Source organism: Mus caroli, unplaced genomic scaffold (genome assembly GCF_978045245.1).
Source record: "Mus caroli unplaced genomic scaffold, Mus_caroli_1 scaffold_6, whole genome shotgun sequence".
Lineage (NCBI taxonomy): Eukaryota > Metazoa > Chordata > Mammalia > Rodentia > Muridae > Mus > Mus caroli.
The window spans coordinates 22548108-22564577 of record NW_028227261.1 but is presented as its reverse complement, the minus strand read 5'-3'; the positions used below and the strand labels follow the sequence as shown (position 1 = coordinate 22564577).

Here is a 16470-nt window from a genome sequence, read left to right as displayed (position 1 = left end):
ATACAAACCTTCTATCTGCAGTTTTAATTACCAGTACAGTGCATGTGGGACTTAAACGTTTGGAATGACTTAAGGAATCCCAGATAACTGCTTCAGAAGGCTCCCTTCAGGACTAACCAAGAGCAAATCACAGTGCTGGTAGCACCTTGGCCCACCCAGACTTCCCAACTGGAAACCTGTTTTGCTCACCATAGCCAGATTAGCTGGATCCCAGCCTTTCTTAATATGGCTAAGCAGAAAGCCCATTCTGCCACTGACTAAGCATTACTCTTACAAGCGTGTCCTGGTTATTCCAATCGAGGCCATGAGAATTTAAAGACCCTCAGGAAAAAAGTATCCAGAGACAAGTAAGTCAAAGCTTCAAAGCGGGGCAGTATGTCCAAATGGTCAGATACTCACTTGGGTGGGCACAAGACTTCTTCAAGAAATTCCTCAATCTTATTTACATCCGTTTTGACTTCGCTGTTGAAGGTTATAAATGGCGGGTGGGTCCCAGGAGCCAAGTTCTGCAGATCTGCAGGTTTCCTGTTAGGCAAAACAGTGGTCAAGATGAGATCATCGTTCGCTCTAAAAAGACAAGTTCTCAGTGGGGCAAGTCTGTAAGAATGGGCAAGGCCCAGTGTTTGCCCACGGCGTGTAGGAGCTGCCCAGTACTGCGATGAGAAGCAGCCACACACATAGCACATAACGTGTTGTAAGACAACTAAGAATAATTTGTCAACCAAAAGATGAATCCTTTGTCCTTGAGCTTAGAAAGAAGACCCAGCGGTTAAGAATGTATATGGCTTGCAGAGGACCCAAGTTTAGCTCCCAACACCCACAGGGCAACCCACAGCCGCCTGTGAGGCAGAGGCTCTGACTCCCACTCTAGCCTCCATCTGTGCTCGCTCTCAAGCACATGTGCGCTTGCACACGCATTAGCACACACACAGACAGGCTCATAAGCACACAGGCCTGCATGTACATGCTTAAAATTAAAGGGGTAAATACATTTTTAAAGATAAAAAAAAAACAAAGTCCTTCATTTGAATTCCAAATTCAGCCTGGCTGCTTAAGGGGGGAGGTAAAAGACTTCGTGCTCAGCCTTCAGCTTCAACTCCAACACTTCCTACCTCGGATGGGCTGCACAGAGACGAGCCAACCCTCTCCAGGCCAGCATTCTTTTCAATTTCCTTTTGCTTTGCTTTGTTTGGGGGTGGGTATAAAACAAAGGAGAAGAACAAACTCCTGCAGTTCTCAACGACAAGAAATGCTGTCCCATTCCTATCTCCACTGCAGGCAGACCAACGAGGAGAAAGACACCTGAAAGACTGTCTAGTCTTCCAATACATAAGAGATGGTATGAATGAAGTAAGGAGGAATACAAAATGGATAAAATATTCATGGATGCCTGTGCTTTTGTAAGGATTTGTCCAAATCGAGTCATCCAAAGATTAAGTAAAGCCAGGAATGGTAACATATCTCTTTATTCTCAGCAGATCTTGGTTTGAAGCTAGTCTGGTCTACATAGTTAGCTCAAAGGGTATAGAGATCCTGTCTCAAAACATACATTAAGTAGATACAGGCCCAAAGAATTATGCAAGAGGGAGGAGAGGCTGAAGAATGTCTCAGTGGCTAAGAGCACTGGCTGCTCTTCTAGAAGACTTGGGTTTGAATTCTAGGACGCACACGTTGGCTAAGAACCAGTTGTCACTCTAGTCCAAGGAGATCCAATTGTGCCGAGGGCTTCGGCACAGACATCCATGCAGACAAAACACCCATTCATGTAAAATGAAAATAAAATCTAAGAAGAAAAAGTAATTGGTAAGAGATAACCCGGGAGTGGTGGCACACCTGTGATCCCCACACTCTAGAAGCTAAGGCAGGAGGGTCACAGGTTCCATTCCTGGCCTGTCTGGGTAACACAAAGGACAAAGCAGGACTATCTCAAAAGCATTTAAGAGGAAAGGGACTAACAGAGCAAGTAAGCACACAGAGAATGCTAAATATACAAATACTAAAGAAATAAAAGGGGCTGGAGAGATGGCTCAGTGGTAAAGAGCACTGGATGATGCCCTTCCAGAGGTCCTGAGTTCAGTTCCCAGCAACCACATGTAATGGCTCACAACCACCTGTAATGGGATTTGATGCTCTCTCCTGGTGTGTCTGAAGACAGCTACAGTGTACTCATATAAATAAAATAAATAAAAAAAATCTTTTAAAAAAATACAAAATGGATAAAATAAATAAATAAAATGCCCTCACAGGCACACATGGGAACTGACACCCACAGCGCCAGCACTCAGGAGGCTGAAGCAAAATCCTTAGCTACATTAAAATATTTCAGAAAAGCAGCAACAACACAAAAATGATAAATTATATGACTGAGCAGGAGGTATGGAAAAGTGTTTCCTCTACCCTTTTTAAAAAAAAAAAGACAGCCCAAGCTTGCCCCAAATTCACTGTGTTTATATTCACTTGAACCCAGATCCAAGCTGGCATTGAGCTTTCTAACGCTCTTGCCTCAGCCTCCCCAGTATTGGGGTTACAGGTACAGGCTACCTACAGTAGCTACCTAATTCCATTCTGAAATGTTTGAAATTTTTCATAATTAAAAAGGCAAACACGGAACCTTTTTTAAAAAGCACCTAACAGTATACCTTCAAAGAGCTTCCTAACCATCCCTCCCTGTCCCCCGTCACAGCCTACACAGCTATTTCTTATTTTAAATTAGCTGGCCAGCCTGCCCTCTTCCTTCCTTCCTGACCACAAATTCAAAGAATTTGAATTTAAAATATCTTTAAGTATGTCACAAAGGAGAGCATTACTTTGACATCAAGAAGGATTTCCAAGAGAATAGACCCTAGACCATCATGGTTAGTCCTGGTATATTCATTTTCCCAGGTCTCATCCATCCACCCACCCATTCATAACCACTCTCTGGCTCCATCTTTTAATTTAGGTTAGGAAAAAGTACCAGGTTGGAGAGATGGCTCAATGGTTAAGAGCACTGACTGCTCTTCCAAAGGTCCTGAGTTCAAATCCCAGGAACCACATGGTGGCTCACAGCCATCTGTAATGAGATCTGATGCCTTCTTCTGGTATGTCTGAAGACAGCTTCAGTGAACTTACATATAAATAAATATGTAAGTAATAAATAAATAAATCTTAAAACAAAAGATAAAGAAAAAAGTACCTCTTTCTTTGGCTACATTCTAATCAAAGATATAAAAATTAGCTGTGTGCTGATGTCTTTAATCCCAGCACTGGGAGGCACAGACAGGTTGAGTTCAAGACCAGCCTAGTCTATATAGAGAGACCCAGTTTCAAAACAAACAAACAAAAATAAGACTTAATTACTAATCAGTTCAAACATTCCCACTCAGAGTCCTCCCTCCCTCCCTCTCCTCGGTCACTAGTGTCTAGCTCTTCCCATCCAGGAAAATTATGTCAGCGACAGCTACAGGAATCTCAGCTGCAGAAGAGGACTGCTTAGACATCTCTGTCTTTCTCTGAGTATTCTTTAGTCTGCAGAGGAAAAGTTCTCAGCACAGAATGGAGGGCCCAGACACACCTTTGTTGAATAGTGACAATGTAAGACTTTTACAGCTGCTTTTCAAAGTAAATCAGAATTCTACTTCTTCACCTCAGTGGGAAGGGTGGAGTGTCCTCTTGGTTCTTCACCCAGAAGCCTGCGGATCTGCCATCACTATGACCTGGGTGGCCTTTGGCCTGTAAGTCACCCACTAAAGGCCTCAGACTCACAGTTTCCAGTTATAATCTACTTCCTTCTCAACTCCTTATACAGGCTTCAGAAATTCTAAACAGGTCAAGGTTTACACATTTTCAAATCTTCAGTTTCAAGTTAAAAAGATTAATCGAACAAAAAGAAGTGAAAATAATAAACTAGCATCTCATCAAAATGCAAACTGCACAGAGGGAGGGGCCATGGCTGAAGCTGTGTCAAAACAGCTCCCTGAATCCACAAAGCCTTAACTCAGGAACTGCACACACAATCACATACTCACAAACACACACACGCACGCACGCATGCACGCACGCAGGCATGTACACTGAGTAATGCCAGTGAATAAGAAAGTAATCTGACTGCATGCAAACTGACAACCTAGAAAACAATTCCATCACTCCAAAAATTATAAAGCATAATTTTATCAACACATTTATAACTCACAGGAAATTATATGCCTAAATGGAAGGTAAAAAACATAAAGCCTATCTTTTTATAAATATTATTTTTTTAACAAGTTAGAGTTGGATAAAAGGGAAGGCTCAGTGCTTTAAGAACAGCCCATGGAAGGGACCAAAGTCAGTAGCTCTTACTTCCACAATTAAGCCCAGCAGCTTTTAGGCTCCCCAGAAAAACACGTTTCCAGAAGACTGTATTTCTCAGAGGAAGGAAGAGGGGGAAGCCCGAATAGAGGACTCCAGCTTCCAGCTGCAGAGTTCCATAGTTGCCTGCTCCAGCCAAGTGAACAACAGCTTCTTTGAGACTAGATTTTACCACCACACAGACAAAAATCAAAACATGCTAAGCAAGGGGATGCAAATAAAGTCATTAGGGCTCCCAGTGTCGTGCTAACAAAGCATTATATAAGAAGGTATCTTGAAGCTGGGCGTGGTGGTGCATGCCTTTAATCCCAGCACGCGGGAGGCGGAGGCGGAGGCGGAGGCGGAGGCGGAGGCGGAGGCGGAGGCGGAGGCGGAGGCGGAGGCGGAGGCGGAGGCGGAGGCGGAGGCGGAGGCGGAGGCAGAGGCAGAGGCAGGCGGATTTCTGAGTTTGAGGCCAGCCTGGTCTACAAAGTGAGTTCCAGGACAGCCAGAGCTATACAGAGAAACCCTGACTCAAAAAAAAAAAAAAGAAAAAAGAAAAAAGAAAAGAAGAGAAGAGAAGAGAAGAGAAAAGAAAAGAAAAAGACTAGGAGGAAGAGGAGGAGGAGGAAGAGGAGGAGGTAGCTCGAATCAGTTTTAACTGTAATAGAGTTAAGGGTTCAGAACTGGCTTTACAAGATCAAATGAATTGTAATAATAAAATCTGCCTAATTTAGGATTTATTCAACAATGAAACATGAAGCCAGGCAAACTTATGATTAATAATTTCCATTAATATTAAATTAATGACTCGTAATTAGTCTATCTTCTTTCTGCCTGAAAGCTGCACAGATTTCAAGGATCCGCTGTTGCGATGAAGACCCTTCATTCCCACTGAGAGATTTGGGGACAGCATTATCACCTCTGAATGGGTAAACAGCAGGAACCAAACAAGAGTGCCAAGCAGGGAGGTGGCTTTTCCACGAGCTATATGTCGCAGCCACACAGTGCCATCTGTTCCATGTGACCCACAAAAGCTCCTCTTACAGATGCTTTCCAGAAAGTGACTGCAGCTTGGGGTAACAGAACTGAGTCACTAGGCAATGGCTGAACGTTCTAGGGCATCAGTTTGGTTCCTAATAGGCCCTCAACTGTATTCCACAGTTCTGGACTCCCGCCTTAAACACTGCCGGAGCTGTGCAGTCACTCCAGAGCCGAGGCCTTGCCTGCGACTGTAGCCCTGGTGAACTTTACATTCTTCTGTTCTTTCCCATTGTGTTTCTAGATGGAAAGCAAAGCAACAACAACAGTGAAAAAGAGAGAGACAAACACAAGAAAAAGAACAAGCCAGAAAACGAGGAAAACAGGAACCCAATTGGAGCTAATGCTGTAAGCAGCTTAAGTGGTTTCTCTCAATGAAAATGTAATTCGCCCCGCCGGCCCGCAGCCTGACACGCCGCGCGGTCCCTCAGTCTCCTGCGGTCGCCTCCCCAGGCATGGCACAGGGCCTCGCCACACTATGGCAGCAGCAAGACACAGCACGCTCGACTTCACGCTCGGCGCCAAAGCTGATGGTGAGGCCATTCTGAAAGGCCTTCAGTCCATTTTTCAGGAGCAGGGGATGACAGAGTCAGTGCACACCTGGCAGGACCATGGATATTTAGCAACTTACACGAACAAGAATGGCAGCTTTGCCAATTTGCGAATTTATCCACATGGATTGGTGTTGCTGGACCTTCAGAGTTACGACAGTGATGTGCAAGGCAAACAAGAAACTGACAGCCTTTTGAACAAAATAGAAGAAAAAATGAAAGAATTGAGTCAAGACAGTACTGGGCGGGTGAAGCGATTACCGCCCATAGTTCGAGGAGGGGCCATTGACAGATATTGGCCTACTGCTGATGGGCGCCTGGTTGAGTATGACATAGATGAAGTGGTGTATGATGAAGATTCACCCTATCAGAACATTAAAATCCTACACTCAAAGCAGTTTGGGAATATCCTCATCCTCAGCGGGGATGTTAATTCGGCAGAGAGTGACTTGGCATATATCCGTGCCATCATGGGCAGTGGTAAAGAAGACTACACTGGCAAAGATGTACTGATTCTGGGAGGCGGCGATGGAGGCATATTGTGTGAAATTGTCAAACTGAAACCAAAGATGGTCACTATGGTAGAGATTGACCAAATGGTAATTGATGGATGTAAGAAATACATGCGGAGAACATGTGGAGATGTCTTAGACAATCTTAAAGGAGACTGCTATCAGGTTCTTATAGAAGACTGTATCCCAGTACTGAAGAGGTACGCCAAAGAAGGGAGAGAGTTTGATTATGTGATTAATGATTTGACAGCGGTCCCTATTTCTACATCTCCAGAAGAAGATTCCACACGGGATTTCCTCAGACTGATTCTCGACCTGTCGATGAAGGTTCTGAAACAGGATGGAAAATACTTCCCACAGGGGAACTGTGTCAACTTGACTGAAGCCCTGTCGCCCTATGACGAACAGCTGGGGCGTCTGTATTGTCCTGTGGAATTCTCAAAAGAGATTGTCTGTGTCCCTTCATACTTGGAATTGAGGGTATTTTACACTGTTTGGAAGAAAGCTAAGCCTTAAAGATGAGCATCCCCTGAATGACGTGTGCTGCAAGCCACCTTCCTGACCTCCATATGCCATGCCATCAAATGTGTCAGGCAACTGTTCATGAATTCCTTCAAGTGGTTTTCACTTTTAATTATTATTTTTAATTTAAAAAAGCCAATGGGAAAAATGTATATTTTGATGAGTTAGGGTGTTAATTTTTAAAAGTCAGCCGAAGGACAATTAGACAGCCCAGCAAAGACTGCAGAATGCACTGACCCCCTAGAATGTGATTTTAGTATTTTTTTTTCTCTGTGTGGGGTTTGGGTTTTCATTTTGGTTTCAGTAGACCTTTAATTTGGACATGTGGAGGAATGAATATCATTGTTTTGTTTTGGAGAGAAGTTCCTGATAGTGTTTCTCCCCTCTCACCCTCAAATTGACTTAGATATTAAAATTTGGTGCTTTTAAAGGTTTTAAGAGTGATTAGCAGTGCTTCAATTAAAATGACAAAGGAGAAAAAAAAAAAAGAAAATGTAATTCATCCCACTGGCACCAACTGGAAGGTGTGAGGCTGGTGGCTGAGCTCCAGGGGCCTGGCACACATGAGGACAGTATGACTATCCCATGTGGGAGCTGGCTCTTGTGGGTCACCTGTCTGACTGAAACAGAGAGGACTGAGTATGTCTCTGGAGTTGTTTCAAAGGTACCAATTGTCAAAGCTACTCTATTTTTACATAATGTATACACACACACACACACACACACACACACACACACACACACACACGAGAATACTTGACATATAAACAAGCAGCAGCCTCCAGAGGTGAGCAGCAGGAGCTCTGGTTGTCTCAGGATGCTTTCTCCTTCAGTTAGTTGCCCCTCACTATTTACTATATTGCAGCTTTCTGGCTTGATGAAGGGCGTCACTGGTGAGCATTCACAGGCTCCTCCTCCTGCCCAGTTAAAGTGGTGACAGGATTTCACTGATGTTTGCTACATGAAACAATCAGCTCATATTTGTCTATGTCAAGATCAATTTGTGAAGCAATAGTTTTGTTTTTTGTTTAGTTATTATTTCAAAACAGGGTTTCTCTATGTAGCCCTGGCTGTCCTAGAACTAGTTCTGTAGACCAAGCTGGCCTCAAATTCACAAAATCTGTCTACCTCTGGAAAGCAGTATTTTTAAAAATAAAATGTCACTCAAGACTTCAGAACACTTTTTTAATAACACAATGTATAAGCAGAATTTGTATTGATAAGAGGTTTAGAAAAATATTCATTGTGGGGCTGGAGAGATGGTTCTGGTGAAGGGTACATACTACTCTTGCAGGGGATCTGAGTTCGGTTCCCAGCACCCACAGCAGGGATGCGATGATCTCTTCTGGGCTCCACATATATACACAATTTAAAAATAAAATGCCTCGAAAAAAATATTTTTTTTTAAAGTTTTTGGTTTTTTGAGACAGGGTTTCTCTGTGTAGCCCTGGTTGTCCTGGAACTCACTCTGTAAACCAGGTTGGCCTTGAACTCAGAAATCCACCTGCCTCTGCCTCCCAAGGCTGGGATTAAAGGTGTGTGCCACCACTGCCTGGCTAAATAGATACATTTTAAGAAAAAATATATGCACTAATCATTTCTCTAACTCACTCTTCAGCCTCAGGATTTACTCTCTGACATTCTCTTGGAGAGAAAACCTAACAAAAACATGCAGTAGCAAAATTCTGGCAAGAGGGGCAGAGGAAGAAAACAGAATTCAGGCGGAGGAGCAGGCACACACTATCTAGTTCAGAGTCTGTTGTAAAACTGTCTTGAGATGAACTGCAGAGCTTAAGTCAGCATCATGAAGGAAGATGAAGCTGCCTTTCATGAATGACTGACTAGCCACAGGAAACCAGCAATTTCTCTAGAAGGCCGCCCTGCTCCGTTACATTTACTCTCTGCATGCGTCATTCATGCATCTGTTACTGAAGACCTACCCGGAATAAGCCACTCATTTCTCAACTTACCGAAGACTTCAGAAAGCAGGACAAGAGTGACATATATGATGGGGGAGGGGGTGTTAACAGATGGGTGGCTGATGTTTTGAGACAGGGTCTCATGTATACCCCAGGCTGGCCTGGCACTCAAGATTCTTGCTTCTTATAATTCTGGGATTGCAGGCATGCACCACCATGTCAGGCTTGAGACATAAAACTGAAAACATCTTATGGGTCTATTTGAAAATTAGGTTTTGCTCAAGTTTATAACTCCTTTTAAAAGGTTTGGCTGGCACTATCAGTTCCATACACGGCTCTGTTGCTTCGTTTAAAAACTACACTGAAGTTTAAACTATCACAATGATCTCCCAAAACAATTTTGTTACTATAGTAACTAGACCTTGAGTCTGATTCACAACACTAAATTACAAATAATATGCCTACATTTGGAGAAGGAAATCATTATGACAGTGCAAGTAAGATTCTTCATGGTTAACATAGAATAGAATTGTACATTTCCTAGGCTTTCAAAAAATGACCCCCATTTATTCTCTCAAGGGAAAGCATATAGGAAATATCTGGTTCACTGGTATATACGACAGACATAACTGCTCTTTATGATTAAAAAGACCTAATGCTGGAGCTGGTGAGACAGCTCAGTGTAGCTGCTAGGCAATCATGAGGACGGAAGTCCAGAGCCTCAGGACTTATGTAAAACTGTGGGGTGGCCACATGTGATGGTAACTCCAGCACTGAGGGGAAAGACAGGCAGATCTCAAGAGAGCCTGGCCAAAACAGTAAAACCCTGTTCTCAGAGATGGTTCAGAGGCTAAGAGAACTGCCCTTCCTAAGGGCCCAGGTTCAATTCCCAGCACCCACATAGCAGCCCACAAGCCATCTGTAACCCCAGATCTAGGGGACCCAATGCCCTCCTCTTCTAGCCTCTGTGAGCACCAGACATGCAAGTGGTGCACAGACATACATGCAGGTAAAACACCCACACACATAAAATAAGAGAGCCTGTTCTCAAGGGGTTAAGAAGAATGACAGAAGGGGCTGGCAAGATGGCTCAGTGGTTAAGAGCACTGACTGCTCTTTCAGAGGTCTTTTTTTTTTTTTTTTTGGTTTTTCGAGACAGGGTTTCTCTGTGTAGCCCTGGCTGTCCTGGAACTCACTTTGTAGACCAGGCTGGCCTCGAACTCAGAAATCCGCCTGCCTCTGCCTGCCTCTGCCTCCTGAGTGCTGGGATTAAAGGCGTGCACCACCACGCCCGGCTCCTTTCAGAGGTTTTAAGTTCAATTCCCAGCAACCACATGGTGGCTCACAACCATTTGTAATAGGGTCCGGTCTGATGCACTCTTTTGGTGTGTGTCTGAAGACAGCTACAGTGTATGCATGTAAGTAAAAATAAATAAATCTTTTTTTAAAAAAAAAAGAAAGAAGAAGGAAGAAGAGGAGAAGGAGAAGGAGTAAGAGGAGGAGGAGGAGTGATAGAGCAGGACACCAAACATTCCCTTCTGGCTCTACACACATGCATATGACTTACCGACAGACAGACAATTAGCTTCTTTTCTTTTTATTTTTTTCTTCTTCGTTTGTTTTGTTTTGTTTGTTTTTTTTTCCTCGAGACAGGGTTTCTCTGTATAGCTCTGGCTGTTCTGGAACTCACTCTGTAGACCAGGCTGGCCTCGAACTCAGAAATCCGCCTGCCTCTGCCTCCGGAGTGCTGGGATTAAAGGCGTGCGCCACCACCGCCCAGCAACAATTAGCTTCTTGAAGTTACCATTTCTATGTACTTCTCCAAACCAAAGGTCATTGACTATATAGAGGCTAGCATCTTAGTAAGTCCTTCTGATTGTCTCTCCACAGATCACTATTTTTTTAAGATTTGTTTATTTATTATGTATACAATGTTCTCCCTGCATGTATGCCAACATACCAGAAGAGGGGTCCAGATCACATTACAGATGGTTGTGAGCCACCATGTGAGTGCTGGAAACTGAACTCAGGATCTCTGGAAGAGCAGTCAGTGCTATTAACCCCTGAGCCATCTTTACAGTTCCCTAATCTTTTATTTTAACTAATTTATTTATTTTTATTTTATGAGCATTGGTGTTTTGTCTACATGTGCGTCTGAGAGGGTATCAGATCTGGAACTAGAGTTACAGACAGTTGTCAGCTGCCATGTAGTGCTGGGAATGTAGGGTGGTTTCCCTTGAGTCCTGGGGATCTGGACTGGGGTCCTCATGCTTGCCCAGAAACTCCTTTCTACACTGAGCCTCTCTGGGTCCTTTGGAAGAGCAGCCTGTGCTCTTACATTGAGCCATCTCTCCAGTCCCAGATCATTAGTCTTATACTTTGCTTACTTTAGTTTTTGTCTTTTGAGACAAGGTCTCACTATGCAGCCCTGTGTCTGCCTCCCAAACTCTGAGATCACAAGCCCGCCCTGCTAAATTCACCTTCTTATACTTCCTGCTTTCCCCTTCTCACCATTAATACCAAGCGGCAGTGCTGGAAGGTCTGACTAAGATGTAAGAGGACAACAGAGATGCTGGCCTCTGGCTTAGGAAGTCCTAGGCAGAATGAGCAGAAATCAAGACCCTGGTTACTGCCATAAGCCTGCCAGCCACACAGCTCTGTAAACCAATAAACTCTGTTTATTAAGGGGTTAAAGATGGCCAGAAAACAGGCAAAAGTACCCTAACACTGGAACAAAAGTACACCCACCCAGCTGGTACTGAAGGCTAGCCTTCTCTGTCATCTTGAATGAATAACTGACCTCAGGAAGATGAGGCTGCTTGCCCAGGTCTTGGGGGGGGGGGGGACTTAGGTGGGGCTCTCTGAGCAGAGCCAGGCCTTACTCCTGTCTCCCAAGCCACCCTGCTTCTTCCCCCACACAATGACATGTGACAGTATCCTCCAGTTTTAATATGTGTTTATCTCCAGCTTTCGTTCAGAATGCAATTATGAAATAGAGATTCCTTCTGCAGCCTGGATGCCATTCTATCTAAAGTGCCTTGAATACGACTTCATCATGAAAGAGAAACAGGCAAACAACTCCCACTACAGCATTAAGGCCGCACTGGATGCCAGCAATGGGAGTGTTGGAAGGCGCACAGAGGGCGCATAGGCCAGCACAGTCATTAACACCGACAGAGACTCAGAAGGCGCGCCACAGCGCCAGAGCCAACCCCGCCTGCTCTGAGGATGAAAGCTAACAATCACTGTTTCAGGGGGCAGAGTAGGCTTCTCAAAAGCTCTGGGGGGCTGTCACTCTGTGCTGCCATGCTCTGGGATCAGAACTTTCACTGCGGAAAGTGGGCAATTTCCAAGCTATGCAGAAAAATAAGCTCAGCGGGTATTTTCTCACCCACAGATTTCTAAAAAGAGTCCCAAAGCTTTAAAACTAAGTGTATATTATGGGAGGCACTTCATACCATGGCATACCTCACTCTTTAGTGACAGCTTTATAATATGTTGTTTTCTGAGCCAACGCTCACTCTCTTGGATTACTTTCTTTTAAAAATGTTCAAAACTCTGTAAGCTCGTGGGAAAGGTTTGAAAGGACAAAGACCACAGACCACGCCACAAAGCAGTGATCTCCGACACTACTGGTGACCTGGCTGGAGGGGGGGGAGGGGCTGAGCACCTTGGTTTTATCCTCCTAAAATTTAAGCTGAGTGTGGTATCCAGCACCTGTAACAGCTAGCTATACCTGGGAGGAGAACAGGACAGGAGGACTGCAGCCTGGGCACACTGCAAACCTTGTCTCTAGGACACAGATGTACTGTCTTTTAGATGTACTGGAGACCTAAGGTTTCTAGAGAAAACCAAAACAACCCCAGGTCGTAACTTTAGGTATTCTCTGCTACTGATTTGATACATAGCCCTAAAAATGTACATCCTTGCTATTTTCTGGCTGTAAGACCCCAAATACCTATTTCCCAACTATCACTTTTTGTACATGGAGTACAATACTCTCAAATCTACCAACCCAAGTGTTAATAGCTTGCAGCAGTAATGCTGCCAGAGTCTGTGCATGACAAGTAGGGGAATGTGAAGTGTCCCTGCTGCACTCAGTCCATCCCCCACCCCACCCCAGACTCCGTATTCCTGGTCTGTTACACAATCAGGCACTGTAGTCAATTGGTCAAAGAAAGCTTTGCAAAGCATGGCAGTCAGCTCATTTGTTCCGCACCAAAACTGAATAGGAAAGCGCCACGTAGTTTAGACATAGTAAGGGTGTGTGTGTCTGGTGTATGGTCTATTTTTAGGAGTTATACTCAGAAACTTCCTTTTTGAATATATGTAGGAAAATAAAAGTAATAGGATTACTGTATGACTTATTTCATTCTTAAAATAGCTCTGTCCAACATGAACAGACTCATGTCTCCCCAGGAGCCTGTAGTCATCTGAACTCTTACTGATATTAGAGGCTCATCTTCTACATTCATACACTATCTCCAAAGGGGTCCTGAAAGACTACATGGTTATTTTCAACACATATACCCCACTCTGAAACGGGGTTGTGCTTTATAGCACAGGCCAGCCTTGAGTGCAAAACAATGCTCCTGCCTCTGCCTCCCAAAGATGCACCACCAAGCCAGCTAACAAGTACACTTTGAAACTGATACTTCTCCAAAGAAGTGAAAAGAGAAGTCAGGTGATGATAGTGGACGCCTTTAATCCCAGCACTTGGAGGTGGGGGTGGGGGTGGGGGGCAGAAACAGGTGGATCTGTGTTTGAGTCCAGCTTAGACTACAAAGAGAATTCCAGGATAGCTGGGGCTACACAGAGAAACCCTGCCTTGAGGGGAAGAAAAAAAAAGTAAAAAAAAATAAATGATAAAGCACCCAGAGACCATGGGATGTTAATCTAAGTGGAATGGCTCTATGACAACTCTCAGGATAAAGAGCCATCAGTTCTGCCACTGTCACCCAGCAGCCGACAACAGCTTTCCCTAGACACTATCAACAACTTCAAATGCCTCAATTAGTATACAAGGCCCAGCATTTATGTATTGATGTCAGGAGCACAATGGGGCTATGGAGATGGCTCAGTGTTAACCTAGCACACATGAGACCCTGGGTTCAATACAGACCACCAAAAAGGGGACATTTCTATATTACAGTACATTTATAAACATGACAGTTCCACAGCCAGATCAGATCCTTGAGTTCTCACTGGTATAAATTTAAAAATTTTTTATTTTAGTGTGTGTATGTTGCCTACCAGTCTATTTGTGTACCATTTGCATGTTGCATGTTTGGTGCCCCCAGAGGCCAGAAGAGGGTGTCTGATCACCTGGAACTAGAGTTACAAATGGTTGTGAGCTGCCATGAAGATGCTAGGAATTAAACCTGGGTCCTCTGGAAGTCCAACTCTCCAGCCCCAGGAACAGGCTCTCTTTCTGAGCCTGGAGCTCCACATTTTAGCTAGGTTGGCTGACTAGAGAGCTACTGAGATCTGTCTTTGGGGACTATGGGAACAGAAGTGTTCTTCAAAAATATTGGGGGGAGGACCGGGGGACAAGTTCCTGAGGGAAGAGGGGGGCATCCTACTTATCAGAACTCTTCTTAGCCTTCCTTAATCTGGCCTCTAGAGAGAAACCTAGAACACACATCTTCAACTAGCAAGACTGCTCTTATTTTATACCAGAAGTGCTGTAATATCACAGAAAATATACTATTACCTAAAAACTAGGCTAAATGAAACAGACCACATTATTCAGCTCTCTAAAATTCCTATTCTTGCCTTCCCTACCTCAAACTGCAATTGGACCCCATGTGTGTGCTAGCTGGGAGAGGGCTCTACCTCTAAGCTGTGCCACCCCCTCAAAGCTCCCACAAAGATCCAGATGCTACCATTGACAATTAGAATAGGAGACTGGGCATACTTTGTCAGCCAGAAGGCAGAGCTCTTGGTGGCTTGTGTTTATGCTGAGAAACTCCAGGGTTTCACTGCTTGCACACTAAGCCTTGGCCTTAGGGGCTCCTCAGAGGTTTAAGGTTATCAGGTTCCAAGGGAGACCCAACCACTTGTAGCCAAGGGTAGCAAACACACCAATAGGAAAACTAGGACACTAGTGACACTGTAAATCCACCCTAACGTTTATACAAGTTAAATCTTAAACAGAAAACCTGAGTAACTTTTGTTTCCTTCATGTGCAATCAAGGCAGAGGGCAAAAAGGATCCAAGCTGCACACTCGTGAGCCGACTTCACAGCACAGGCAAGCCTTACCTTTTCAGGTCAACGGTTGTGACGCTGAACACGACTCCTTTGAGCCAAAGGATCATGAAGAGCCTCTGTGAAAAGGGGCAGTTTCCGATGCTTTCACCATCACTTCCGGCCTGGAGGCAGAGCAAACATTAAAGACAAGGTCAAAACAATGACACGCAAGCAGCAGAGCTGCCGATGAATTCCAATCAGAATATTAGGAGCGGCAAGGAGGGGGCACATGCGGGGTATAGTGATATTGGGCTTTCCTGCGCCTCTCTACTGCAACTTTCCAATGTGGCAGCCAGCAGCAACAGCCGGCTAATGACTGCTTAAAACGAGGATGTACCAGTGTGGTGAAAATTTCATTTTACTTATCTTTAAAAACCACACTTGGCTAAGAGATGTGTGATGGTCTGATGAAGATGCCCCCTGTTGTTCCTGTCATTTGAACACTTGAAAACAGCTTGTGGTGCTATTTGGATAGGATTGGGAGGTGTGGCCTTGGTGGGGGAAGTATGTCACTGGGGGTGGGCTATAAACCATGGTTTATTTATGGTTTGAGATGTGAGCTCTCAGTGGCTGTTCCAACAGCCAAGCCTGGTGCCCACTGTCACATTTCCCCACTGTGGTGGTGATAACTCCTATTCCTCTAGAGCCCTTAAGGGCTTATTTACTGGTCCTTCTAAGAGTTGCCATGGTCATGGTTTTTACCACAGCAATAGAAAATTAACTAAAGGCTGCTATGCTGAGAAGCGCATCATACCCAAGGACACGTACACTGAGTAGCCCTGGCTGCCCTGGAACTTGCTCTGTTGACCAAGCTGGCCTCCAATTAAGTCCTTGGTGTAGATAGGTTCCATCAGACTGCCTTGTTTGTCCAAGTGTTGAGATTAAAGGTATGCACCACCACTGCCTGGAAACAGCATTTTTTATAAGGTAACATGAAACAAGGAAATGTATAGATGTCTGTCTTCAAAGAGTTAATAAATTGCCAATCACCATAATCAAAGGTGGTAGAGTCTGGCAGTGGTGGCACACACCTTTAATCCCAGCACTTGGGAGGCAGAGGCAGGCGGATTTCTGAGTTTGAGGCCAGCCTGGTCTACAGTGAATTCCAGGACAGCCGGGGCTACACAGAGAAACCTTGTCTGAAAAAAAAAAAAAAACAACAAACCAAAAAAAAAAAAAAAAAAAAAAAACCTACACCCATGTTATTTCATGGAGCAAGAAAATAACCAGACACTTGTATAAGCGTTTTTGAAATCCTGTTTAAATGAAGCAGTTTACTGCCCTGAGCACAATGATGGACGAGGAGCCTTAGATGGGGAGACAGGTGTGGTGTCACACACCTGCAATCCCGGCACTTGAGAGGCAGA

At 44.3% G+C, this 16470-nt stretch overlaps 1 protein-coding gene and 1 pseudogene across 1 annotated transcript in view; one reads left to right on the top strand and one right to left on the bottom strand.

Moving 5' to 3' along the window:
- The window catches only part of Clic4 (CLIC family member 4), a 61338-nt gene that overhangs the window by 13402 nt on the left and 31466 nt on the right, over positions 1-16470 (bottom strand). Inside the window, exons 2-3 of the mRNA XM_021159436.3 lie at positions 15116-15225; positions 400-525 (exon numbers count right to left, since the gene is read on the bottom strand). Coding sequence (XP_021015095.1) covers positions 400-525; positions 15116-15225 — 236 coding nt within the window. The remainder of the gene's footprint in view (positions 1-399; positions 526-15115; positions 15226-16470) is intronic.
- Positions 5746-7404, top strand: LOC110292244 (spermine synthase pseudogene; annotated as a pseudogene).